Consider the following 27,954-nt stretch of genomic DNA (forward strand, 5'->3'; position numbering starts at 1 on the left):
CTTCTGGAAATGAAAACGGAGGATTAGGTACATTACAGAAACTGCGTCTGCTACTGTGTCACTGCTACAGGTCTATGAGCTGATCCACCAGCAGTAAAGACCTGGCTATGTTGGGAAGACTGGACTCAGAGCTTCCACTGTTGTTTCTAGAATGCCCACCTGAAAGTGTGAGAGATAGGAATTCAGTATTGAACAGGACACACACACACGACAGTTTCAGATGTTCAAGATCAAGCAAGAAAGAAAAAAGTCAAAGCAAAACAGAAAAATTGCTCAAGTTCTTCTCATTATTTGCATCATGATAGCAACAACATTCCCCTGCTTGGTCTTCCACCCTTTCCCCACCCCCCAAACCTAGCTCGCAAGACTTGCATGGAAAAACATCACGGCAGCCAACAAATCTCTACAAACCATTTCTTTTTCCCAAGGTTTACATCCAAACTGCAGAACTCTGTCCTTACTAAAGGATCTACAAAGCAATTATAAGAACTCCCATAACCTATAGAAAGGACTGTTCAAAGTTTTAAATCTTGAAAGTTAGCTGCTGTTTTAAGAGCATCTTTGAGTTACCAGCTACCTCAAGGAGAGTTGAGCTATCATGTGGCTTTCTATAACTGGTACTTTGATATTGAAGGAAAGATGCTCCCCTTTATACAAGGTACCCTATCTTTGCCTAACTTTGGCAGAAATCTTCTCTGACTTTCAACAGGAGCAGGGTTTCTAATGTCTGAGAACTTTTTCTAATGTGTGCCAGTCTTTGAAAGCTAGCATTAGATGCAGAACAGGTGTACAGCACATTCCTGCTGTAAACAAAAGTGGGAGTTAGGGAAGTCAAAGTTCTACGATCAAACAAAAAAATGAACAAAAACCCACACCAAAAAAAGGGAGCCCTGGAGTATGTCTTTAAACCTATGCTAGCATATCAAAAGCTGTAATCAAAACTTTTCCATGGTGTGACTGCAGAGAGAAGTCCTATTTGACTGACCAGACTGCAAAATGCTGCCTACTTCTGTCCCTGCAAGAGCTACAAAATGCAGCACTATTATTTCTTTTAAGGAAAGAGTGCTGCTTCTTACACTTAACCCTACATAAGGCTGGAACTGTTTGCAAAGATCACTTTAATGTGATCTAGGTGACAGGAATGCTATAAAATGAGAAACTTTCCAGTCTCTGTCCTAAGGTCTCTGCTCAGAGCTCTTCAAGGGAGGTGGGTACCATCTACCAAACTTCTCAGTTCCCGCAAGGTCCTTTGAAAGGCATCAGTCAGGAGTGAAAACAACTCACTTCCAGCAGGAGTTTCAGAGTTATAAAGGATTACCATCATCTTCCTTTCTTGCGCCTCATGCCAAGTTAACTTAAAAGTGAAAGGGCCTCCTTTCCTTGGCTTGAACAGTAAATAAGAACACTGGAGAATGTAGTTCTCCATTGCACTTTAGTCACAGAGGTATTTGTGTACCCTGCCTGGCAGACTGGTAGAAATTACTTCATGGGATCTAAAGATGCTTGCACGTCTATTATCTTTTTGGACACGCAATCTTGTCACAAACAGAGAATCTAGAGAAATTTCAAGCCCAATGTAAATCAGAGAAAGACTAAGCTCACTAAATACTACAATGATAGTATCTTACAGTTTACAATTTGATCTACTTCACATGTGATGCAGCACCACTGCCCCCAAACTAATTTATGTTCATTGTTTCCTTTTTTCCTTCCCTTCTCACCCCCACATCCTGGCTTACCTTGTGAGTTTTTTGATATCAACACTGGAATTGGGTCAAACTCATCTTCTGTCACTTTTTCAGAGCCCTCAGGAGCATCAAAGCCTGATATCAGGTTAGTATCTTCTGCAGCATAAAGGAGAAACAGAGGTAAAGAAGCAAAGATAGCAGAGAAGGCTGGTTAGAATTGCTACAAAGTGTTAGAACACGTTTATGTTTTCAGAGACAGGATTTAGAAGCAGGCGTTTCATTTAAAAGGTGAAATAAAGTTGGTAAGTCTTTGGTAAAGAACGTAAGAAGTAAGAGAGCCAATTAAATACAAAAGTGGAGGTGAAAAAAAAACAAAACAAAAAGCAAGCCAAGTCATGAGAACCAAAATAAAATTTGGCCAATCTGAAGGCTTAACAATTGGCATAGTTCAAAGCTGGGGTAAAAGCCTGGGGCTTAGGCTCCCATGGGTTGAACGTATTCTTTATCATCATCCAGCGGCTGTGAAATATTAGTACAGTTTGAGAGCGCAATCTGGCTCTCCAGCTACCAGCTCTCATGCACAGGGAGAAGAAAAGGGATGGAGAAAAAAAAAAAAGACACACACAGAAGAAATTCCAGTCATCTACGTGAAACAAAACCCCTAAGCTTTCACCTAAAGTGACAAAACAAGTGCAATATGAAGTCAGATTTCCAAGGAGTTTAAATGCCTGAAGATGTAACTAGACACAGAGAGATTTTTTTAAAGGCCCCTAGAGCAGTTTTGGCACATAATTCCATTGATTTCAAACCACGTCAACTGCAGTTAGACACTTGGTGGGAGGCACTTTCAACAGTCTCCACGGTAGATGAGACATTTATCTGCTTTATCAGGCAATTACATACCTTTAGGGACTTTCACACTCTCACTGTGCATCACTATTTGTTACACTTTAGACACCTAAAATACCTTCCAAATTCTGGTCCTCAATTACTACATGAAACATTTCTGAAAGCCTAGCAAGGACATGTACGAGTCGATGGTTTCCAAGGAACGGGAACATTCCTGTTTGACTCCTATCAAGAATAAGCTTTTTACCGAAAGCTGACAAATATGCTAACAGGTTTGGGGGGTAAAATGATGCAAGAAACCACTTGTAGAAATACAATGTCCTCTGGAGGATCAGACTCAGGAAAAAACCCCACAATTTTATTGGGGACTAGCATGTAAAGTGTCAGAAACACAAAGACATTTCATCTTAACGGAAAGTCTCATCTTGTCATCCCTCTGTCTCTGGAGGTATGTATTTGTGGCTCTTCTCAAGATACCTGGGAGCCTTTGCAAGCATCCTATTTCTGTTTCGTTTTATTTATACATACAATTGCTCATAGCTCTGGAGTTTGCTGTACAAGAAGCTACTGAAGGAGCACTGCTCAATTGTGGACTATCTTTCCTAAGGAGAGGGAAAGGCTGGCAAGTGTCCCTATGTGGGCAAAACTCCTTCAGAAGCGTTTGAGCTCACCTCAGTGACTGTACACCACCATAAGTAGAAAAATCCTCCCCTCTCACATACAGGCAGCTTAGTACTGTATTCAGAAAATGCAAATTAAGGAATCCTGAAGGCTGAACAAAATTCAGAGGCCAGAAAACAGCCTAGCAAAGGATGAAGGAAAGGATGCTATGGCACAATTGGAACATCAATCCATGCCCAGACCATGGCTGCTTTTTCAAGTCCTCCTGGACCCACTGATAACTTGCAGCATTGCAGTTCCACAGGCTGATTACACCCATGGACAGCAGCATCTGCCCCATAGGTGATTTACATCACCAAAGCCAGCATTTGATAAACAAAGCAAACAAACAAAAAAAGATTGAGACAGATGTACGGTTAATGACCACACCCAGAGCTATAAAAGCAGTGTTTGAAAACAAGCCACAAATGAGTTTTGGAAGATTTTAATATTTTGCCCCCCACCCTGCTAATAGAAGTCTCACTTTCCTTGTCAAATGTGAGCCTTTCTCATCCCAGAAGGAACAGCAGGGCAGCCTGGGAGAAGTCACACAGGAGTCTGTTAATTCATTTTCTCATTAAGTCACACTGACAATGTTTTGGCTTTGGTATGTTCCAGACATGGAGTAATAACTGCTCGACATACATTTTGAGCCATTTACTCAAAACAAAGTGGCATGGAAGTGTATTATAGCAATGAGCAATTAGAACAACTGCTTGTTTAAACCCAAAAGCTCTATGAAAAAACAAACTCATTTTTAAGTGCCATCAAGTGTAAAAATTGATTACAGACTGTTTTTACAGCGATTCCTCTGAGGACAGATCATTTTCTGTTGCTATAGGGATACTTACCAAATGAGCTAAGCAAAGCCTGTCGTCAAGGGACACTCAGTAGCTAGCACTCAGTGTGCTCGGTGCCTCTCTTTTCAAGGCAATAAATAGCACAGAAGTCCTGGTCTTCCCTCTCTCCCAGGTGGATGCGTACTACCCAGTATTCACTACAAGCTTGGCTTATGTGAGAGTCATCTGCTAACATCTGGCATTGTCCCCAAGGGACACATGCACTGCTCACAACTGCTTTAGCCCATAATAGGGTTGTGCCAGAACGGAGCAGGAAAAGTTCACCACACAAGTCACACTTCAGCTGATAGCTCTTCAAACTATTCCAGTGCCACTGTTCCAGCCACACTGCATGAAGAGGGCCCAGATTTCAGCTGGATACTCTGCAGCTTGGAAAAAATAAAAGCCATCTGAGTTAGGACCCAGCTTCCCAGGGTCCTCTACTCTTGCTTGTTAGTGGAAAGAGAACAGAACTCTGGTCACTGCACAGTATTTCCACAGTTCCACTCAAGCTCAAATACTGATGTACTGCAAGGGCTGATCTGCAGCTCTTAGAAATTACCACACATGGTCTGCTTCTCTTCTTCAGCTCTGGTTTTTTGTTACTATGAAACTGTTCCATTTTTCAGTTGGATACTGCACTTAGACTTTCATTCATGTTTGCTGTGACACTGCAGTTTGACTCAAGAACCTCCTCCTGATAACCTCTGAAAAGGAAAACATTCTCTAGATCTGAAAGAGCTCAGTCACGTGCCTTGGACGGTAACTCTGATAAACCAAAAAAACATTCCTTTTGTTTCAAAAACCTGTGACACCAGTATAGACGATTATCAGGCTCCCTTCCAGAATTATTAATGCAGCATAAAAGCAGGTCTTAAACCCCATGTGCGAAAAGCAAAACCAGACTGCCTTCACTTACAAATCTGAAGAAGGGTTGCATACAAAATCCTACCCTTTAAGCCTACTGTATCCCTTCTGCTGTATCCCTGTTTCATGAAAGATGCCACCTGTCTTGACAAACCTTGTCTTTACAGTCAAGCTGAATACTTTTATCTATTATTTTTCCCTTAGTACTTCAATGTACATTCCAAGTTTCACCAGCTTGGGAAGAAAACAAAACAATGGCTTGGGGAAAAAAAACAAACAAACCAAACCAAAACCAAAAAACCACACATCACTAGAACATGGGTCAGAGCATCTGCTTGTGTAAACCGGTATCAGCTTCACTTCACAACAGCTAAAGACCACATCCCAGGACTGATTAGGTGTTAGAGACAAAGGGACAGTTTACCTTTGTGAGGTTGAGCTGCGAAAGCTACAGGAGCAAACTCATCCAAGAGGTCAGCAGCAGGGTTAGAAAGCAGAGAACAGTCAAGCAGAGAGTCTTCCCCAGTGAGAGAGTCTGAATCCAAGTTAGCATCCAAAGGCCGCAAGGTAGCATTAAACAGGACACAAACACTGTTAAGCTCATATTCTCACATTCCTGTTCCCATCCACTTAGTGTACAAACAGAGCTTTGATGCAAAACCAGCACAAAAGCTACCATTTTTTGTGATGAAAAACATTTCTTACCGCTCTGCAGTAAGAGCAAAGGGATTCCCAACACCTTTAGGAACATATAACACATTCTCTGGGGTTAACCGCCCTCTAAAGCTGAGTATAGAACAATGAAATCCCACACAAGTGACAGTTTAAAGTAGGGGCAGTGAAGGGGAGCATGGGAGGGAAGGGAGTTGCAGGGACTCTCTGGCAAAACAAAGTGCGCTGCATATTTCACAAGAGACCTCTGAAAAGAGGTCGAGTCCATCTGCTGCAGAAGTGGCCAGATAAGGCCTTCACAGTAAGAAAGGGACAAAAATTGCTTACTACCACACCCCAATGGAACAGATTAAAAAAAAAAAAAAAAAAAAAAAAAATAAGTGACTGCCCCCGTTTTCAAAAGCACTTAATCGGAGCAATACTCTGGCATCTATAGATCTGTAACAGTTGGAAAGAACACTGTGCCATTCTTCACAAGGAGACAAGTAACATTGACCTTCAAGGAGCCATGCAGAATCCACTTACAAGCCCAGTTTACACTGGTGGGAAAAGCAGCAGAGATGCTTATGTTTAAGCGGACAGTGCTTTCTGATTTACACAGCCCACACCAGTACGATGCATCCCTACCCCCCGACACCCTTCTGCCTCACCAACCTGTTCTGTTGGAGGCAACTGACTCCGTCTGTGACACAAGGCGTTGGGGCAATGGAGCCTCGAGGCCTGGTATGAGACTCTCAACAGCTACGTCAGGTTTTCCTTTCCAAATGTGCAAAATACCAGAGCAGAGAAGAAGCCAGAGGTTAGTTTGCAAGACACAGCATAAGAAAGAACTAAGGCGGCAGTTGTCTGAATCCTTTAGTGACCCTTTAATATGTGTCAGCTATACTGGCAGCAACAAGAGGCTGAAGTTAGACTGATATTAATTTTATCATGAGGAAAGACTGTAACACATTAGTGTTTGTTGGGTTTTTCTGTGTTTTATTTATTTATTTTAAGTTGTGCAAGCCCAATGTGAAACATCCAGAGGGTGGAATGGGAGGTTAATAATGCCTGCCCTGCAGCTAAGCAGAAGGCCAGAGGCTGGGCAAATAACTATAAGCTTTTGCAAGATCCTATTCCAGCAAAAGGAAAACACTGACCTTGAAGGAGTCCCCTTGCATTAGAAGTAACAGATCATTAAAATACCTACTGTGGAGCCCTTAGCATATTCCCAGTTAGGCTTGTAAAAAGCCAAGTTGTAGGATCTTTTTTCATTTTGATTGCCCAGTGGAGCAAAGATTGCAGACCCTACAGAGAGGTGATAAAGTTTTAGAACTCAACATCTTACTGAAAAGACCAGTTCTCAGTATCATCTAATGTTGATGTCCACGAAGTGGATACAAAAGGAGATGTTTACAAAGGCTGGATAGAAAGATTTTTTTTATAGAAACCATAAATGGAAGGGGGAGAGACATGGAGGGTAACTGTCATAGTCATACCAGCCAGGTATAATGCTTATCTGTGTCTCTTTCTCAAGGGCCAACATCAGGGTAATAACCAAGAAGTTAAGTTAAAGAACAAGGATGCACTCAAATGCTAGGACCAGAAATGGTCTAGTCAGCCAACTTAAGAGAGATTAATGAATATTTTTGTTTGCATAGCAGTGTGTGTGATTTGCAGGATCATTATCTAAGAGTACTCAGACAACTGCCAGAAATTGTGAAAGGCAGAAAAAGTCTTATTATTTAAAGTGACTCATTTCCTACCTTTCTATTCAAAGCTACAAGGTTGCAACCAGCTAGCCAGGGGACCCTGGCTGGTACCCAAAACCACAAAAGCAGCTGATTGCAACTAACAGCAGCCTGCAGTTATTAGTCTTCCGTACATTTGGCAAGTAGATCAAAATACAATTCTGCAACACTCCAAAATCTTTATACTGCCTGGAGCCTGTTGCATCTGGGCTTATAGCAGCCTAGCACATTTATTCTCAGCATATGCCCCAGGTCTAAGGCAATGCTGTCCTCATCCTGCTGAGGGTGGATGGAGACACAGACAGGCTCAGTGCCTGGGCCATGGTTACACATGAAGTCCTTCAGTTCATTTCAGCAGAAATGGAGGGATCTTTTGCATCTTTTCCTTCAGTCAACAGTTAACTTCCTTCTACCAAGACCAGAAGAACACATAAGGTACAACCATGCCATGTTATTGAGCCAAATCAGTAAGCCTAGATTTTAAATGCAAATACCAAGTCTTCGCTGTTCAGAGGCTAGTCTCATGGAGAAAAGGCAGATCTGTCTCAGCATAATCTGTAACTTCCTATCACATTGCATTTCACCAACATCAGCAGCTGTTTTGAGAGGCCGGTGGGGGTAAACACGCAGAGTTATCATGCAGGACCAGACATGCCATGTAAGACAGAGGAGAGGAGGTGCCCTGAGTTATTTTTACCATTCACAGCGTCTGATGTGCTACCGAAGGGGTCAGCGAGAGGCAGGATATCGGGGAGCAGAAGCGCAGTCTCAGGAGATTTGAGTCCCTCAATGAGTTTTTCTGGGTTAAGCGGGAAAAGGAGGAAGGCAGGCAACAGAGAAAAAAGAAAAGAAAAACCAAAAACAAAAAAAACAAGAAAAGACAACATTAATCAGGTGCTCAATTCAGTGGCTCATAGTCCAGTGTGTCAGCCTCAGAAGAGCATCTGCACAATTTTGCGTGCAAATAACACTATCACTTAGATATATGAGGGCAGCTGTTCACCAGCTGGTCATGGTCACCTAAGACAACTGAGAACATCCTCACCCACTATGCACTGCTCTCCCTAAGGAGCCACTGTAAAATAGCATGGAGTTCTTTCACTCCTAGCCAAAGCACAAAAGCTTAACATGACCCACTGAAAATCAAATTAAAAAAAACCCAAACAAAAACAAACCTGCAAATTTTTCCCTTCTCACCTTCCTACGCTGGGGAAGTCTTTGTATAATGAGAAGAAATGGAAGAGATGATCGGAAGTCCAAAATGCTAGAGCTAGGTATACAATGCCCCTATTAATTTGCTCAAGAATGGAATACTTACAGCCCTTAAGACCTTGAGCAAAACCAGAAAACATTGAGACACTACAGTGCCAGACATCAGAACTTGTCCTTCGGTTAAACAGCTGCCTAGTTAATTATTTCAAACATCACGTTTCAAATCAGACACGTCATTCTCAGCAGTACAACTCCTGTGGTTCCCATCATCCTTCCCACAAAGAAATCCAGATAGCCTGGGCAAAAAGTTAGTCTCAATTATTAATCTGGTGGATGAGTGATTTTGCAATCATACTAACCAGGTTTATCAATAATGAGCTTAATTATTTACCTTTCACAGAACAAGATGAAGAACATTTTCAGGATTTGCTAGAAGTAATCACCTTCAGTAGAACACCACTGATAAAATTTGCTCTACACAGACAAATCTGGCCATTTCAACTTGTTGAAATGACTGCATTTATAATCTAACATTAGAATGAGCTGTGGCCCTGCCACAGCTATACCTTTACAAAATTTTTACATCTATCTTTTATGTTTTGAGTTCAAAGGCTGGTGTTATTATTTATTATCCAAAGAAAACATGCTCACAACTGCACAAAAGCACAGGCTCTGGAATACTGCTGTATAAAAGACTTACCATGCTGAGAAAGCCAAAGAAAAGCTTTAGTTGCACTGTTACATACACGGTAATAATATAAATCTTTTTTATTGCCCTATATAAATAATAAAATAGCCTAGCAGCTTTAGAACTATTTATTCAAAGCAGGACAAATTGTACTCCCCACAAAAAACTTCAGAAGTCAACACACTAAAGCAACCAGGTGGGCAAGGAAACCTAAAAAGCAACCCAAGAGGCAGCTGTTACACCATTAAAGGCCTGAAGAAGGTCAGCCGAAAGGAAAATCCTGACGGGAACAGCAGCTTTGAATGTACTTGAAACCTTCCCACCTCTATGAGGAATACTCAATTTTAAAGGCTGGATTTCCCAAAGAAAATGCACCCCAGCTGCAGAGGTATCATCCTTGGCTTCTCAGCTGTACAAAGAGGGGCTTTTTCCTCACACGAACGGAGAGGCTGGGAGCAGGGGCCTGGCAACAGAAAGAGGTGTCGATGCTATCAAAAGGGGGCTAAGAAGCATGGAACTGATTATAGCATGTTGGGAAAACATAACACAACACAGGAGAGAGACATGGGGACAAGATGACAGGGAACATGCTCAATTCCTTTTCCCAGAAAGGAGGCAGTAAAATAACAGGTATCCAACCCAGGGTACAGCTGACTGAAACAGCATTTTAAATCAATTAATCCATATAGCAAGGCACAGCACATAACTGTGGGAGAAATTATGGATTGTCTCAGAGTTGGGCACTTTCAAATTGGTTTCGGCTCCTACTCTGAAATGAAGTTTTTAACCTATGAAGTGACATGTATGTACATTGTGAATGTATTCACCTTTTAGTGATTCAGGCCTAAAATACTCCTTTAAAGGCAGACTCAGAAGGCCTGTCTGCCAATGCCCAGCTCTTCCCAAGGTGCTTGCATCAACCTGTATCTTCAAACCCATATATACAGTATATATCATTCCTTTTATGATCCCAAGTGTCTTGCTCCCTGAAGTCTCCCTCCTTCAGCCTTACTTTTCCAAAGTTTCCTCCTTTTTCATTACTGCAGACTTTCCATTTAACACAGTAGAACTGCCTTTTGGTCAGGTACTAGAAAGATGCCTATTGAGCTCACTCACACTTTTTAAACATGCAGAAATTATGAGAATAAACATGGTGTTCTTCTCTCTACATGTTAGTTTTCCCTCCCGCCCCCTGGGCTCAATTGGTTTTATGCAAAGCTTTAGACTGTCAGTGGTTCTTTGTCTTATTTTGTTACTTGTCTCACGAGATCTCCCTTCTCATTTCCTTCATTGTTGGTGCTAATATGCCAATGCTGTTACAGATAGCCACTGCATCTCTTAGGTCATGATCAAAAGGAACTTTATAGCTTTTGAGTGAGGCTGAGGAGGTCCACAAAAACAAGAAGGTGTCAGGATGAATGAGAAAGGAGATAACAAAGGTAACAAAAATCAGATGCCTCATTCAATTTTGAGGCCTAGCAGTTCATTTCCCTGGTTTCTGTTTTGTGTTATATCTTGTACTAACTGGTAGGAATAAGAGATAAAGGAATAGCAGTCGCTTTAAGTGGTGGGAAATTCACGTTCAACTAGGAGCAAAGGAACAGTTAGCGGAGGCCCAGCGCAAAACATGGTTCTGCATTAGTCAGCAGGAATACCTTCTCTACAAGAGTTAGGTTTGTTCTTTTTAGCGTGACACGCTACAAAAACACTAAAGGAAGTTTTTCTGAATCCACATCAGACACTCAAGTCCAAGAACACTACATGCCTTCACTGTGGCAAATAAACCCAGCTCTTAAGCCTCTGCTTCACCATAGCTCCAATGATCAAAGCAGTAACTCAAAGAGGGTATCTTCTGCACACTAGACTGTTTCCCTGTGCATGAACATTAGGCAGCTGCAGTTTAACTATATGCAGACCTAGAAAGAAAAAATAGGCTCTTCTCATGATACCAAAATGCGTTTTGGGTCCTGCTACCAAGGGAATTCTCTAGGAGAAGTTTAATTTTGATTTCCAAGAGAAAAGCTGCTTCACCTGCAAGTGAAGCCATGGTTGAGATGGTGAGAAGCCAGCAATACTAAATAATTTGACCGAGTAAGAAACACAGCAGTGCAAGAAAAGGAAAAGCTGGGATAACTAGCCTCATTTTCGGGAATCTGTACAAACGCAACAGTTTCAAGTCACACATATACGAAGAGATCATCAATTGCAGAACGGGCTCCACCAGTAAAGCAAACAGCATGCAGCTTGTATCTGCCATTTGCAGAAAGAGATGAAGGCTACAGCCTCAGGTATGGACTTCTCTAGAACACCGTCTCACATCTGCCATCCCCTTAGCAAAGATCTTCTGCTGGAGGAAAACCAGAGAGATGTTTTGCCACTACAGTACCAGTTTCTTGTGACTCTCCGGGCATGTGGGCACACAATTACAAGCTGCATTTTAGAAGTGGTCATGATGGCAAAGAAGATCAGTTATGCAGCAAACAGCAATGGAACAAGAAATAAACAAATAAAAACTTCTGCTATGCTGCAGTTTCAGGCCCCATTGCAATTAATTTTGTGCTTGTATAGAGCTCAGACTGGAACATGACAGGACAAAACACATCCTGTATCAATCAACATGCAGTTAAATTCAGTATTTTATAGTATCATGCCTCAAATCCAATAGACATATCCAGATTATTCATATGTAGAGATATGAACAAGCATGAGGATAAACAAGGTTAAGAAAATGTAACCCAATACAATAATATTTTATATCATATAGCTCCTGCAGGGCTGTCAAGAAGGGCTTTTATCAAACTTTAGCTGGGAAACATGTGCTTTAATTGATAACTGTGCTCTCACATGAGGAGGCATCCTCTTCCCAAGACAGCCTACAGAAAATCTGCCAGATGCTTTCCAGGTCACAGGGAAAGTAAGGTTGATTCAGATTCAGGATTGATCTGACCATTGGTATTTCATTTTCTGTCGGGTTTTCTACTTAGCCCATTTTCAGTCCTGACAGGATGGCAGCAAGTTTCCTATGGCTTTGCATCAGCTAGTAGAGACACTGGTGGAGTAGGCAAGATTCATTAGCAAGTCTTAAGAAGGTGTCTAAGCTTAAAAGCACGCAGGGGGGATTAAAAAGTGCCCTATCAACCCCTTCCAGAGCTAAAGCCCAGCCACATACTGCAGCCTTTAGACAAATGTTTCACATTCTTCCTAAGTTCCCAGTTCCTTACAGTAAGAAATTACTGATGGTTTCCCATCATAGTCAGAGTAAGCAAAACACACTGCAGAAAAAGCAAAGCAAGAGCCTACAGCTAACAGCTCTCAGAGGCATCCCCAAATGGTAGATGTTGGTAGCTTCCGAGACTGGAAAACCAAATCACTTCCTCTGGGAATAAAAGCAAGAGCCTTTCCTCTGATTTGCACCAACCTAAGAAGGAAGTAATGCCATATAGCATTAGCAGAATTAATTATCCATTTCTATCATGGGACAAGAAGGCAAGTTCGAACCCCACGCATCGGTTGAGCAGCACAGCTTTGGACAATCCAGTGAGAACATTTTGACCTTTTTCTTCAGATCCCTTCTAACACATGCACACATCTGATTTTTGAGATTTACAATTAGTCAATTTGCACAGATTTTGCATCTGCAACACCACCACTGCCAAAGACTGTAAGTTAGCATGCTGCATTTATACTTGGCGATATACCTGTTAAGCAACAAAGTATATGCAGAAAGCATTTTGAGAAGGACTAGAGTTATGAAAAAAATATAAATCAAGAGACAAGGGAAGCAAATGGGTTTTTAGTTAGAGCAGGCTATTAGAAAAAAATAAAGATTCCTGAGAAACTTGCAAGTTAAAAAGGGAACAGAGGGCAAAAATCCGTCATAAGTTGGTAACACACTGAACGATCAAGATGCAACATCTCAAAGCCAAAGAAGTCCACCAGCCAGGCACTGCATACAGTAAGAATGTTACTCACTCATGTACTGTGGAGGAATAGCAAAAAGAAAGACAATTCAATAGAGCACACAGCAGAGTTCTTTTCTTCGGATGTCAACTGAGAAAGAAAGACAAGGTTGTAAAAATCCTGCCAAGTCAACTGTGCTGCAAGTGGGAGGGCAAATTACCAAGGTAGGTATAGATTAGTCACTCCAAGATTTCTGCCTATTGATTAATCAAGTATTAGAGATTAAAGGAAGCCCTGCACATTATTCAGCAACAGAGGACTTTGACTAATCAAGGGAAGGCACTGGACTTTAATTTTCCTAATGGAGTTTCTGTGAAAATGAATTGTTTCTTATATAGCACAAATAGAAAGAGAAGGAAAAAAAAAACAGTGATTGGCATGCTTTAAATACACACGCACGTGACTTGGTAAAAACCACAGAGAATAGTAGGACAACATTTAACAGTGGCTCCTTAAGAGGTCAAAAATCAAAAAACTTTAGTTTAACTTTCAAGATCTCAAATATTTGTAAAATAATATCCCTTTGGATGAAACTCAAAACCCAGACAGAAACAACACTAGATACTATTTACACTCATTTAGTTGGTAATCGAGTGGTCTGTCAGCTTTGCTGCTCCTAATCATCAAGACACTATATTATACTCTCAGTTAATAATATGACAATTAATTCATCAAGTTACTAGATGAGTAGCTCCCCTTCTGCATTTTTCCAACTCAAGATGTAAACTCAGATCGTTAGTACACATCAATATGTGTTTGTGCATGTCTGCAATTACTTTATCTCAATGGGTCACCTTGGAACAAATATAAGTTCTCATTAGAAATATAGTTTTTCTTTTACAGTTGTTATAAACACCCTGACATAGGTGAGCATACAGTTATCTTCTCAGAATTGATGGGCCTGGGGTAGAGAGAGTTATGCTGATGAAAAACATGTCACCAAGTATTTTGTGCCAAAAAAAAAAAAAAATAAAAGAGCCCTCCTACATTAGCAATAGTGGCCCTGTTAAAGCAGCTCAACTTGTGTGTTTTGACAAGAATGTCAATGGTTTGAGTCCTAGCTCATGTTTCCAGGTGCTAGAAACTGCCAGCTTCAGCAATTTGATCTCAACACTTCACGATTCTTTCCCATTTCCAGTTCTTCAAACATTGCAATAGGCTGAAACTCACCTCCAGCTCACAATCCTGCTTTAGCACCCTGCAGAGAAAGCTTGGAAACCCAGTTCCTGAAGGCCACACATTAGAACACAATCAGAAAAATCCAGTTTTGTTTAAAACTCCTACTTTTGAAGCTAATTATGTTTTGAGCAGAATGGTTATCAGGACCACACGTTTTTGATAGCTAGCTCTAGAAACAGGCCAAGGGTGTGGATGCATTTTGTTTCGAAATTGCACTGCAAGATACCTACTTCCTTAGCCCTGATAAGCATCCTCTCAGGCTAATGTAAAACCACACAAGTCTGTGAGTATTTGAAGGAAATAAAAAGGCAAAAATAATCTGTAAAGTGCTATTTAAAAGCTTTGGAGAGCTCCAACATGACAATGACTCTTTAATAAGCAATGCTGTTTGCCTTTTCATCAAAAATGAGAATCCAGTGTGTGCCCAGATGGCACAGGCGTGCTTTCTTGGCCTGTGTTTCCTTCCCCAGCTATGTCTGCATGTTTACTTAGCTGTGCTGGACATGGAATTTCTCTTATCTCACTTTCTGTTACGGGCAAGACAATGTCGCAGAGGCCGCTTGATGTTGCTGTTCTTCAAACAACTAACTACACTAAAGACACATTTGTGTCAGCTGCAGCCAAGGTGCTGAATTATTGCAGGGAGTAAATGGTTGTGTAAATTCGCAAAGAATGATCCATTCTCTTTTGAAAAGGGGTAACAAAGACTGACTCATTGTGCAAAGACAGTATTGTACTCAGTACTGATGTGCAGAGGCCACCAGTACCACCACCCTGCACACACATGGACTTGGCTCGCACATGAATCAGTGCGGTGCAATCTGCAGCACGGGGGAGTTTGTCCTCCATCCAGTAACATGGAGGAGCAGAGCTTCTTTTTCTCAGCTCTCACACCTCAGTGCCGCTGCTCAACAACAGCTCTTTGCTTGCTCTGCTGCCAACCCACCACCTCATCTCTCTCCTCTTTCTGCAGAGAGGAGAGAATAAGCCAGGACTGCTGATAGCACAGGCCACCTGGGAGAACAACATTTATCTGGAACTAGAGCAAGGAGGAGACCCCCCCCCCCCAACAAACCAACCAACCCTGAAACAATTGGAAAAGAGTATTTTTGGCAGTATCTCAGAGGGCATTGCACTGGATCCACCCTTCACTTACTCAAAAACTTGTTTATCTGAGCAGATGTTTCTAGAGTAAAGAGGATATATCTAAAACCTTTCCTGACACTAATGGATGTCTGAAGAGTGCGGGTAACTACATCAAGACAGCGCTTAAGCATTTTAGTTTCAGTGGTTAATAAGGGATGTGGGCTAAAGCAGAAGTATTCACATGCTCTGGGTGAAACCTCTCATTAAATACTTCTGCAAAGCAGGTTTTCAGGATTGAGCCCAAAGTTCATTCATGCCAATAGAAATTAAGTCAAAAGAAACAAATCCTGCTGTACATAACAGGTGTAAAAACTTTAGACTTGGGACTATTCACGGAGCAAAGCCTCAATGACAAAGGAAAAGATCTGCCTTGAAGCTTCATAAGTCCATTTAATTTCAGCTCTCTAGAATACCTTGTGCAAAATTTAGCCTCCCATGCCCACATGAGCTAAATTCATACTGATAGACATTAAGTAGCCACATGTAGCAGAAAAATTACCATTCTGATCAAATACTCTATTATGATTAACCAGCAGTGAAGCCTGCAATAAGCTTATTAAGAAGAACTTGGCTCACTTTCCTATACATGCACAAGGAAAAATGTTTTCAGCATGAATATTTAATTCTCCCTTATTTTAACAGATGTTTTGCCATATTTTTACATCCCTCTTGCCAGCATCTCTTACTAGTTACAATTCCATTAAGAATTGCAGCCATTACACATTGGAGAAGGAGGAATATACTGAAAACCATCCTACTTCTACTTGATTGCTGTCCAGAGCTGGTATTTCTGCCTTCTATAGGGTACTACATTACCTGTTCTCTGGACACACTTACTGCAAAGCTTGTCACCCACAACAAATGAAAAAACAACCTCCTCTAGGATATTATGCATTTCCAGCGCCATGATCCACACAAACAGGATAGTCTGCTAGAACCTGCTGTCCAAGGTTTGTCCTTGCTGTACACATTTAACTGACTACACAAAACCAAAAGTGTGATCTTGCTAAACCTACAAGCAAGCAGTCATACTTAAAGCCATATCTGTTGGCTGTAGCTCCATGGCAGTACGCTCCTCCATTTGAACATATTTAGGCTGTCTAAGGATGCACCCTATGGCTATTTGTCATGTGTTAAGCATCATTTACTTGTTTCTCAGGAATCTGTGATAGAAGGGCTCATCTGTCCTTCCAAGCAAACAGAGGAAAGGTAGGAAAGCTCAAGGAAGTCTCTGGCCAACATTCAAGTGATGCCACCTGCACCCTCAGGTGCCAGCAAAGGGAGCAAGTTTGTGGCTTAAGCAAAAAAAGAAGCTGAGCTCTCAGCCAGACCCTCAGCTGTCACGAGTTTAGAGCACAGAAAGCCAACAAAACTGGCTCTGTATGACAAATAGGGAAAATACCAAATCAAAGCCTCACTTATGCCTGTACTAAAAGCCTTCCTGAACAACACTGCTCTTGTAACCAAGGGGTAAAGACTCACGCTTTTACTTCTGAAAGGGCTATGCATGCTCCCAGTCCATAAAGAGACAGACGTAAAATGTTTTCAAAGCAATGAGATTCACTATCAAGGTCTTCTCAGAAATAAAAATGTTCCAAACAGAACGCAAATATTTAGCAAGCATTCAAAAATTCATCTGCTTCTGCACAAAACTAAGACAGCTTGGAGATGTGCAACTGGAGATGCTGATATACTAAGAGACTAAAGTCAATCCCAGCTCTACTGACCCGAGGGGCACACCCAAAAGAATGCCTTTCACATGCAAGTCAGCACATCCCTCTCATCCAAGACCTCTCTGCTTGCTCTGGGGATGTTTCTGCCCAGGTAACACAGACACAGAAGAACAAAGACAACTCTGTTCTGCATGATAAAACACATAGATTGAAAACCTAAGCCCAAATCCAGGATTTTTATCTTTTCTGTTGAATTTACAAGCACAGATAACCCCTCTCAGTTTTCAAAGCTAAGGATAAGTCTGTAGCTCTGCTCCTTGAAAACATTCATGAGCTCATGGCCTCAACATTTATGTTAAAAATAAAAAAAAAAAAAAAAAATAAATTCAAGAGATGTCTTTGCAGAAACCTGCAGGAAGCCAACACAGCCAGATCTCCTGCATGCCCTTGCCCACGGCTTTGCCCCCATGGAATGAGATCCACTGAACTCAGTAGGACCAGACACATGCAGGCAGAGAGATTAGCAAAAGAAGGTTTAGCACCTGCCTGCAAAGATACACAACTGGTCAGGGACAGATTTGTGGGACAAGCAACCTGGCACCACAAAAACTGCAGACAAGTGCTGCTCTGATTATTTGCACCCACGGGCAGGGTTGAAAGGCAATTGCTCTGCAGTGGCTTCTGTACTATAAAGAATTTCAGAGCTCCCACTGCTAAGGCTGCAACTGCTGCTTCGTATGGTTGTGCTGTATCAAAATGCAGAAGGCAATAAGGAAAACAACAGTCTTGGTGTGCAACTGTATGCATTGAGCATGCTGGCAGAGGATTAAATAGTAGTCTGGGCCAACAGACTTCAAGTCAGGAAAACCAAATGCTTCCAATAGCATTGGGGGAGGGGGGTGGGTGGGCAGAGAAAAACGTGCAGTCATCTGCCTCCTGTAGGTTCTTTTCAAATTATAGCTGGGCAGGTCAGCTCCTGGCAAGCGCTCACAGAGGAGAGACAGTTCTGCTTCTTTTCTCGAACTGCAGCATCTATGAATAAAACCCTTTTGAACCAAAACACATTTCTCATGCTCTCTGAGCATCAACCAAAAGGAAGCAAGTTCCACAGAGTTATGGAAAAAAATAGTTGGTTTTTTTTTTCCCCAAATTGCTTAACTTTCCATGGAGAGATGCCATCTTTACAAGCATGTCGTTTTGAAGCTTGGGTCCTCTACTGTCAAACCACCAATAATCCACAGCTTGAGCTAAGGACAAGGGTGAGAGCTGTAACAAGCATTTGTCCTCTGGGGCTAGCTGACAAGAAGGGACCTGTCACACACATTCACCAGAGGGCTTAGAGAAACTCCAAGATAAAAACATTCCCATATTCCAAATCCACTGATTTGCAAATAAGCTCCTAAGTACTTACATAATCTTGTGCTAAAAAGTGTTGGCTGCTGCAGTCAGAAATGTGCACACAGGAAAGACTTAAGTAGTACTGCAAAGTAAATGGAAATAGCTACCAACTGCACCAGAAAATTTTGCCAATTCAGAAAAGGTTACATCTTAACTTGTGCTTCACATGAAGCACGCATTTGCAATAGACCTTGGAAGCCAAAGAAACACTGACTCTTACAGGAAAGAAAGATTCACAATAATAAAAACTACACTTTCAAAGTTGGAGACCAATTTGAAAATGGCTTAGGTCAGAACAGGTAATTACCCAGTGATTATTTTTGGCTTTGAATACTGAACCTTTAGAGACACCAACATTGTTGTCATTAGAAAAAAATATGATAACCCTAGGGTCTGCCATGAAAACTAAGGGCTCTTGTGCTCAGCACCGCTCCCACCAACACACAGATATTCAATGGCAGAAAGCACTACACATCATTACTACCACTAAGATCAGCAGAGCTTATCAGTACCCAGCACCATTGACTGAGGCCCAGGATTTCAGGTGTGCCTAGAAATAGAACCGAAAGATTAAGAGTACAAAACAAACAACAAGAATCTGCCCCCCTCCATAAACTCAGTTCTGGTTACCTGGCGTGTCGGATAACGGGAGAGGAATGAAAGGATCAGGCACAGTCAGAAGAGGAGGGCTAGTGTCCAAACTCAGAATGTCTTTCGTTTTTTCAGCTGCTAACCAGGAAGACAAAAGGCAGAATGAAACAAAGAGAGAAAAGCAGAAAGCATCGAGCAAAATCTCAGCACAGACACTGCTCAATATTACAGAGTCCAAGCTACAGCCTGACAAGAACGACACACGCATCCACGCTCAGAACAAGTTTATGTTGCTAGTGTAAAGAAAAAAAAATCCAAAACCAAACAACCATTACCATGTAGCTCTCCAACACAATTTAACCCACAGATCTCAAAACATTCCTTGAAAGGGAAGTACTATTATCTCGCTTTACAGCGGCACAAAAGGTGAAATGCCTTAACAAAGGACACACAGCAGGCCAGCCCCCATGTTGGGCCTCTTTGTCTGAAATAAAAGATACAGCATCTTGCATCAGACAGGCTCCTATCTATGAGGAAAGAAAAAGAAAAGGACTTCAAGTGCCCAGCCCAGTGCCAGCACCAAAAGAATTTCCAAGACACCTTCCTATGCCAAACTGCAGGACAGGAAAGTCAAGGGGCACATTTTAAAGACAACTACTAAAAGAATTGAATGTTACGGTGTCCAGAAAGCCCGGAATGTGCAGATATTTCTCAGGCTTTGCAGAAGGTACATTACAGCTGAATCTGGAGCTGCTGCTACTCAACATCACTCCACAAAGACTGATGGAACATCATAAACTGTTCACAGGGAACTGAACAGCTGGACAAACTCAGAAAGCAACCCCCTAGAGCACTCTTGCGTCATGGACTTCAACTTCTTAATTCTCAGGTAAGAGTCAACAATACCAAGCTCAGTTATAAGCTCCTCTAAATCTCTCTTTATAAATAGAAATAAGCGTAAATGCATTTGTCACTTCTTGCCCCACAAAGGATTCTTCAGTCTCTTCCCAGGACTCCTCTCACCAAGGGTTGGTGCGCTTACATGAGGAAGCATCAAACAGTTGCATTTGTCACCAGTAACAAAGGCTACAGAAGACAGGGGAGAGGATTACTTGCATTTAGGGCTCCTGAAAGCAGTTTTCCAATACTGTGCTTGGCAGGTCTTTGCTGCATTCAGTGAGAATTGATGCTGAAGAAACAGAAACAAGAAGCAGCACTCACAGAGTTTTTTCGGCACAGAAGGGGCTTCTCATGGCAAAATCTTGGTACCCAAAGTACCAAAGGAGGCACCAGACAAGGTCACGCATGCAGAGGCCCCTGCCGAAAAGCTCCTTAGACCAGCCAAGGACTCCTGGCCCCTGGACCCAGACAGCACAGCCAGTGCAAAACTTCTTGCCTTCACCATTTAACATGTCAATTATGAGACTAACCATGCTCTCCTCTGAGGATTTTCCCTGCGCACTCCTGTGTCTGCTATTCTCCTCATTCTGCAGCAGAGAAGTTATTATCCCTGCTCCCCTGCTTCATACAGCCTAACAACTGCAGGCAAGGAATATCCTCCAGCACGTCTGACCGATGTCTCTGACTCCAATTCCCTTATTGCACACTCTATATTTTACTTCTAATTATGAACTGCATGGAACTTTAACATGTTAAGAAGCTTTCTTGCGAACTTAAGAGGCTCACTTAGTTTCTTCCCTCACCAAAAGCCTCACCTTTGCCTATAGACAGTGCCTCCTGTCTCTGCTACCCAACTGTGACAAGTACGTGAGCCATTCCTACCTTCCCTTCTTTACTGAAGTGCCAACCCTATCCTGCAGTTCTCAGTGCCAAGGCCCAGCTCAATTTATATCAGTTTTACCTTCCTTTCAAAGAGGCTATGACAAAGAGTTGCCATTTTTCTGCAGTACTGTCCAAGGTATTGTCCTATAGGACATGTTCACAAACTCACCTGATCCAGCAGTGAAGGAAGAGCCACCAAATGCATCTGCCTGGGTTGCAGATGAAGCCGGCTGGAAACCTGGAATCAAGTTCTCTGTGGAACTGCCCATCTTTTCCGGAGCTTTCCCTGAAATGCCAGATGCAGTTTTAGGGGAAAAACTTCCATTCCAAAGGTAGGTTGCTTACCTAGATTTTTTAGGACTCTATTCCAGCATGTGACTTAAGCCCCTTCCTGCAAATCATACCTTGCAGGTGAAGCAGAGTTTAAACTGTAGCTTCTACAACCAAGTGATCAATGCCACTTTAAAAGCAGTTAGTACCTCTACCTTTGAGGATCATACTCATTTAATTGTAATTGCTCAAAGAGGACAGGGACTGAGAAGGGAAATTGGAAGGATTTAGCTCTAACAGGCACAGAGGACCATGATAATACGGCAGCACCCCAGCAGCATCTGACCAAAAGCATCATCTTTCCATGCCGTCTTCCATTTTGAGACTGGGCTGGCATTAAACCACCTCCATGAACCTACCATCACCTAGCTTTGCAAAGTCCTTGTTCAGCAGCTCCTCAGCTGTGAGTTTGGAGAAGTTATCATCGTCAAACGGATTCCACGTGGAGACATCAGGCGGGTTATAGACATTCTGCTGTGAGGTCCTTGGGGAACCCGAGGGTGTGGTGGAAGCAGATCTGGATGTGATCATCCCAACCAAACAACAGTCATTAACAACCCATCTGAAATCCTCTGGCCAGCACTACGAGCTGGTCCAAGCTACTGCATTATAATTACTTCCTACTTAAAACACTCAGCACAAGTTATTGTACTTGCATACCCAGAAACCTGGGACCAATTAACCTTATCTACTCTTAATCTAGTTGAGCATCCTGGTGTCAGGGATTAAAACAAGCATCATGAGCATCCCATTTGAAACAATTTTCTGCATTGCCCACGTGGAGGCTTCCTGCCTGTAGGCACTATAAAAGTGAGCTAGCAAATACTCCTGGGGAAGCGCTGATGCTAAGCAGCAAGCGTGAAGCATGCACCAGGGCTACTGGTGGAACAGCTGAAACAACACCAGCTTTTGTAATCCAGAGGAACACGCTGCTTGCTTAGCTTTTGGGGAGCACAGAAGCACTAGAGGACCTCTGCCCTTGGGGAATTTTTTCAGCAACTTTCTACCAAGCCCTAAACTGTTGTCTTGGGAAGGCAAAGACTAATTTAAACCTCAGAGTTTGCTGCCTACCTTCATCTCAGAGCTTGATTTCCTAGCTACCTAGGAAATCTCTGAAGAGCCTCATCTACCCCCTCCCCTCCATACCCTTTGACACCAACTGACCAGCCACCTACTTGGACTTATTGAGACTGGCTTCAGCAGCAGCTGCCTGAAGAAGCTGGGTAGACTTGCTGGCTGGAACCCCAAAAACCGCACTGTGGGTCACATCGCTCAGAATCCTCCTGTGTCCCGCACGCTGCGTCTTGGGAGAGGACGGAGGGGTGAGAGAGCCCAGCTTCTGACCTTGCACTGCTGTGGGGGGCGTGGTTTGAGGTTTTTGCTGTTGCCTCATTTGTGCCTGCATCTAGGAGAAAAAGTAAAATGGTACGTCCTTGTTCAGGAACAACAGCCATGATGAAAAAATGGCTATATGCTGGAGGATCTGACCTTCAAGTGATGGATTGGGGATAGTCTGGAGGGGAAAAAACAAACCAACAAAAGAATCGGGGGCAGGAGGTAATTCATAGATTTATACTGTTTCAGGATTACTACAATTGCACAAGCAGAGACTTTCTCCCCCTTTCTATGGTGTAACTCTGGAGGCAAAGCCTCTATTAGTGCTTGTCATTAAAGGCTAGCTGGTCTCAAACTTGCTCATGGGTAAAGAGGCTGAGATCCAGGACAGAGGTAAAAAAAAGAAATCAAGATCATAGTGTGCAGGAGTCTTGTCATAGGGACACAAGGAGTGGGGTAAGGTGAGGAGCAGCGCTTCTTCCAGCAGATGTGTGACTGGGGTCAAATCCCTAAAGGAATACAGGTCTTCTGCAGAAATCTTGTGCAAGAAGCTTTCTTAGATTTCTATTAGGAGGAAAAAAAAAAAAAAAAAAAAACAAACAACAAAACAAAACAACCAGCGAGGACCACAGGAGCAACATTTATCATTAAAATCTGGAGGAGAAAAACAGGCATGTTTGGTTTAGGTGTAAGCCAAGATAGCCCAGCCACAAACCCTCTAGAAAGTTCAAGGGGTTTCCTCAGACTGATCTTATTTTTCCATTACCTCACTCTTGTGTTAAACTCGCAAACCCATAAATACTTGAAATACTGTTTTGTAGTGATAAACAACAGCATCCCGTCCAATTATGTGATTTTTCAAAATTTGTCTGTCAGTGAAGTATAATGGCTGGATTTAAAGCAGGAAAACTAGAATGCAAAGAGCAGAAAGCTGTGAACATCACCTTCACTGCCTGGGCCCTAGCTCCCTGTTCCCCATCCCATATCATCCCAGGCCATTTTTGACCAAGGAAGACAGATGAAAGACTTGGAAAGACCTAAGAGGGCAATGAGAAAAAGAGTTATGTCCCCCGTGTGGTGCTTAACTACAGTGGGACAAGGCAAAAAAGTAGTTAGCTGTCTTGCTTTTCATCTGGCATTTTCAGGCAGACTAATTCACTGCAGCTGAGAAGCAAACTGACCTGACTGCTTCTGATGCACCCACCTTACATCTTGCTATATAGGTCACTGCAGAACAGTACATTTGGTGCTGAGAAATAAAAAAGCAGTGCCGAAATCGCCACAGAAATGAATTCAGAGCTTATTAAGCTGAAGTCTCACAACATGAAAAGGTTTTGATGGGTCCTGGCTTGGTATCTTCTGCTCAGTGACTCTGCTCTGTAGAGACCATGTATCACTATCGTTTTTTAAATGAGCCAACCACTGCTTTTTCCCGCCTGACTGCTGCAGGAGTGGAGAAGTGTCCAGACACGTCCATTCTGATCAGCCTTCCAGGGGGATAAGGCTAATTTTCAATCTAGCTGATTTAATAAAATTAAGACTGTTTCTGTGCTAGTGAATCACAGCAAAGCTCTTTAAGAGATGCACTTCAATACTCTGTTTCAGGCATTTCTCCTCTAAAAGGAACAGGGTAATAATGGGTACCATCCAAAACCTGTCTGCATGCACTGAAAATCTCCCACCAATTTCAATAAACTGACTTGCCCCAGGTCGTTCAGCAAAAGAATAACAAGACCAGGAACACAACAGCTCCAAGCTTGTCACCTACCCTAACAATCAGCTTAGTGCTGAAAATTAATATAAAAGAAAAGGGGGTGAATATGACAGAGTGTCAAGACACACCAGAGAGCAAAACAAACAATGCATCCCCAGCATTGCTCAGGTCACTGGCTTATGGAGTCTATTAGTCAAATTAATTTCTGATGTCACTTTAAAGGAAGCATGCTCAAGAGATTAATTAGGCCCTGAATAACTGGCAATTCATGAACAAGCAAGCACAAATTGCCCTTAGTTTGGACTCAAACATTGTGTACCTGAAGTGGTTTGTTATCAGATACTGTTTGCTTTGCACACGTGCAACCTGGTACAGCAAAATACCAGGCAGCTTCCCCTTGTCTGGTGCCTGCACATGCTTTCTTTCCAACACTCAACTAGAGTTAGGGACATCCCTTTGCACTCCCAAAAACAAGCAAGAGTGGAGGGAATTGCACAGGAATGAAAGCAAAAGGCACAGCTTCCTCCCACAGGTACTGCAGAGACACTTTGGCAATGGGGATCCTGCCCTCTGGCACAGCTCCCCTGCCTTTAACATTGTGGACAGCTGGCTATTTCCCTGTTGCAGACAGCCGTATTTTCCATTAAGTAAAGAGCATTTATTTTGGACACTTGTTCAGATGATTGGTAAAGTGGCCGATTTATTTATTTATTTTTAGATACAGTGCTTTGAAAAGTCTCCTTTCCATAGTATTCATTAAAGGAAAAAGTTATCCTAATGCCAAAAACAACCAGGAAGGCTGCTTGCACCTTTCTTTGCATCAGAGCCCTGAATACAAGATGGAAGTTTTCCAAACAAGCAGCAACATAAAGTAGTTCTGTTGCCCGGTGCCCATCCTGATGCGTTGAGTACAAATAACTTTTCAAAGAGTTTATCGCATCTTCTAGGACAATTTGACAGGGGAAGGATAGAGAGAATATCTTCTCATCTGCTTTCTACTCATCATTTACTCATCTTCTTTCTATGGACCCAGAGCACAACTCCAGAGTCCATCATCCCATTGGAAAGAGCAATCCAAACAACCGCACGTGTGTCTGAGGCAGCAAGGTTAGTGCCGACACGTGCGACTCAGTAATAATGCACTAGGGACCAGCAGGCCCTAGAGCACCATTTACCTGGGCTCTGTGGGTCTGAAAAGCCAGCCACCCTGCTGGGGTGTTCCCAGCATATAGGACCTGGCAGGAGAACACTTGCCAGTCCTCCAAATCCTGCTGCCCCACTCCTTCCCGCAAGGCTCTTACCACTTGCTCCTGTGGCTGCACTGGCTGGGCTGCACTTTGCTGGGCCTGGGGCTGCGGTGGCGCCGGGGCTTGTTGCTTTTGCTGAACCGCTGCTACTGCTGTCTTCTGCTGCATTGCTGCCTGCTGGGCCATCATCTGCTGCTGCTGTTGCTGCTGCTGCTGCTGGTAATAGTTCTGCATCAGCTGCTGTTGTGCTGGCGCTCCTTGCTGCATCACTGGGAACTGGGAAACAACCAGTTGTTGAGCCACTTGTTGCACAGCTGGGAACAGGGGTACCACCACCAGAACTCAGGGTCTGTCACAGGAACAGTTACAGCCACTGCAAGTGGCAAAGCAGTAATAGGCTGCAATGGTTTGGAGACCATCTGCAAAGGAGTGGTGGAAAACGGCCTTCTGGTCTAACGTTAGATCCTTTCTGTGTTACACCTGCCTGTATGGGGGTCCCATGGCACAGACTGTCCTGTGGTCTCAAACTCCTTTCTCCATTTTTATCAATTCCAAACCTTTCCACAAGATAGGAAGATTCACTGTCCCTTTGCTTCCACTGTTAAATATGCTTTAGCAGAGATCTGTGCTGCTATAAAGACCTAAGCTAAGCACGCAAGTCCGTCATCTAGACACATCCCATCTAACTCCTCATGCATTCACAGACCTGAATCTTACCGTTGAAAAGGCATGCCAGGCTTCTTGTACCACAAAGAGAGCAGAAGAGAAATTGTACCCCTCTGCTCATCAGTTGAGCATTGACCTCAAGACCCTAAAACACTTAGAGCTGTAAAAACTTAACCAGCATTGCTTATTTTATGTTTGTACATGACAAAACTATGCCAAGGCCTTCCACGTTGACAGTTAAAAATGCCAGCCTTGCGTAGCAAAAAAATCTCATTAGACACATTGGAAAATGCCTAAAAACTGCATGTATCCCCCCCAAAAAAACAGGGCACTTGCCATAAATGCAAAGATACGGCCTTGCAGACCTCTAGCACGGTAAGTATGCAACAAACACGGCCATGCACACCTACCTGCTGAGCTTGCATCATCTGCTGCTGCTGGTAATAGGCAGCCTGCTGCTGCTGCTGCTGTTGTTGCAGAAGCTGCTGCTTCAAGAAAAGCTGCTGTTGATGCTGAGGTGTGGCTTGTGGCTGAGTAGAAGGGACCTGGGGCTGTGCCTGCGAGGCCTGCTGTGGAGCTGGTGCCTGCTTGGCTTGTGGCTGTGCTGGAGCCTGCTGAGGTGCTGCTTTTTGCTGGGGGACACTTGCAGGTAGTGAAGGCTGACCACTGCCCAGGGTAGCAGGTCCTGCAACTAGTAAGGGCAGGGGGAGGAAAGACAGATCCATTAGAACAACATGCACCACAGCTCTGCAGTATGCAGTGCCCGGCAGGAAAGCACCACACAAGGATCATGGTTTCACCTTGTGCCTGAATGGCTGCTTGAGCCGTGGGTCTCTTCCTAGGCGTCAAGGCTGGCTGAATGGGTAAAATTCCAGGGTTGGGTTGTGTCTGTCCTGCTTTAGGTCTCTGGCGAGGTGCTATGGAAGTTTCTGTCGTAGGGATGGGATCTGTCAGCCTACAAAATAAGGAAAGGAATAAAAGGAAGAGCACAGTCTTTGTTTGCCTGACAGTTGGTGCATGGAAGACACAGTAGGGGTTTAAAAACTCATCCATACTTTAGCAGTATGTGACTAATAAAGGTGAAGCATTTGTGCGCATCCAGACACACACATCAACCCTTTCCAGAAAACTGCAAGCTTAGTAAAACTTAAACGGATGCATTCACAACAATTAACCTGACACTATTGTTTTGACAACTTTGCCAATTGTGGCATCTTCTCCTGCTGGACAGCTGGAACTTGTCAAAATCACTCAACTCATTCGAATATTTGCTACAAATATTGTTTAAATCCACTTAGAACTCTAGATGAGCAGATGAAGGACATAAATTAGCTTAAGAGCAGCCGGTACCTTTGGGCAGAGTTGTCTAAATTGCCATCTTTAGACATAACTTAACTTTAGTACATCTACTACAGAATCAGGTCATTGGACGTCTTCTGATCTTTGCTTGATATTTACTGAGCTCCAAAAATTCACAGCAACAGAGCCAAGCAGGCAGACACCACCCTGCCCTTCTGTGGATACATTTGCTTGTTAGATATCAAGTTGTTCTACTAACGTGAGAGTAGCTGCACTCAATTATAAAAACAAACAAAGCAGACTCCTGGGACTGACAGACAGGAGGAAAGACGCCCTATTTCAGAGTCTGAAGAAAACTGCTGGTTTTAGAGTGCCCACTGCTGTACTGCTCATTTTGCAGTAAAATAAGGTACAGGTTTTGTCCAACAG

General features: G+C 42.9%; 1 protein-coding gene across 1 annotated transcript in view; it reads right to left on the reverse strand.

The window, feature by feature from the left end:
- Positions 1 to 41: 41 nt before the first annotated feature.
- Positions 42 to 27,954, reverse strand: part of AAK1 (AP2 associated kinase 1) — a 72,519-nt gene continuing 44,606 nt past the window's right edge. The window contains exons 11-22 of the mRNA XM_010563033.1: positions 27,027 to 27,181; positions 26,637 to 26,917; positions 25,615 to 25,836; positions 22,440 to 22,669; positions 21,624 to 21,781; positions 21,104 to 21,220; positions 19,192 to 19,287; positions 8,003 to 8,104; positions 6,230 to 6,331; positions 5,329 to 5,438; positions 1,740 to 1,851; positions 42 to 159 (exon numbers count right to left, since the gene is read on the reverse strand). Of these exons, the coding sequence (XP_010561335.1) occupies positions 65 to 159; positions 1,740 to 1,851; positions 5,329 to 5,438; positions 6,230 to 6,331; positions 8,003 to 8,104; positions 19,192 to 19,287; positions 21,104 to 21,220; positions 21,624 to 21,781; positions 22,440 to 22,669; positions 25,615 to 25,836; positions 26,637 to 26,917; positions 27,027 to 27,181 (1,780 nt within the window). The 3' untranslated portion in view covers positions 42 to 64. The remainder of the gene's footprint in view (positions 160 to 1,739; positions 1,852 to 5,328; positions 5,439 to 6,229; positions 6,332 to 8,002; positions 8,105 to 19,191; positions 19,288 to 21,103; positions 21,221 to 21,623; positions 21,782 to 22,439; positions 22,670 to 25,614; positions 25,837 to 26,636; positions 26,918 to 27,026; positions 27,182 to 27,954) is intronic.

Source organism: Haliaeetus leucocephalus, unplaced genomic scaffold (genome assembly GCF_000737465.1).
Source record: "Haliaeetus leucocephalus isolate CR32 unplaced genomic scaffold, Haliaeetus_leucocephalus-4.0 Scaffold162, whole genome shotgun sequence".
NCBI classification, from domain to species: Eukaryota; Metazoa; Chordata; class Aves; order Accipitriformes; family Accipitridae; genus Haliaeetus; species Haliaeetus leucocephalus.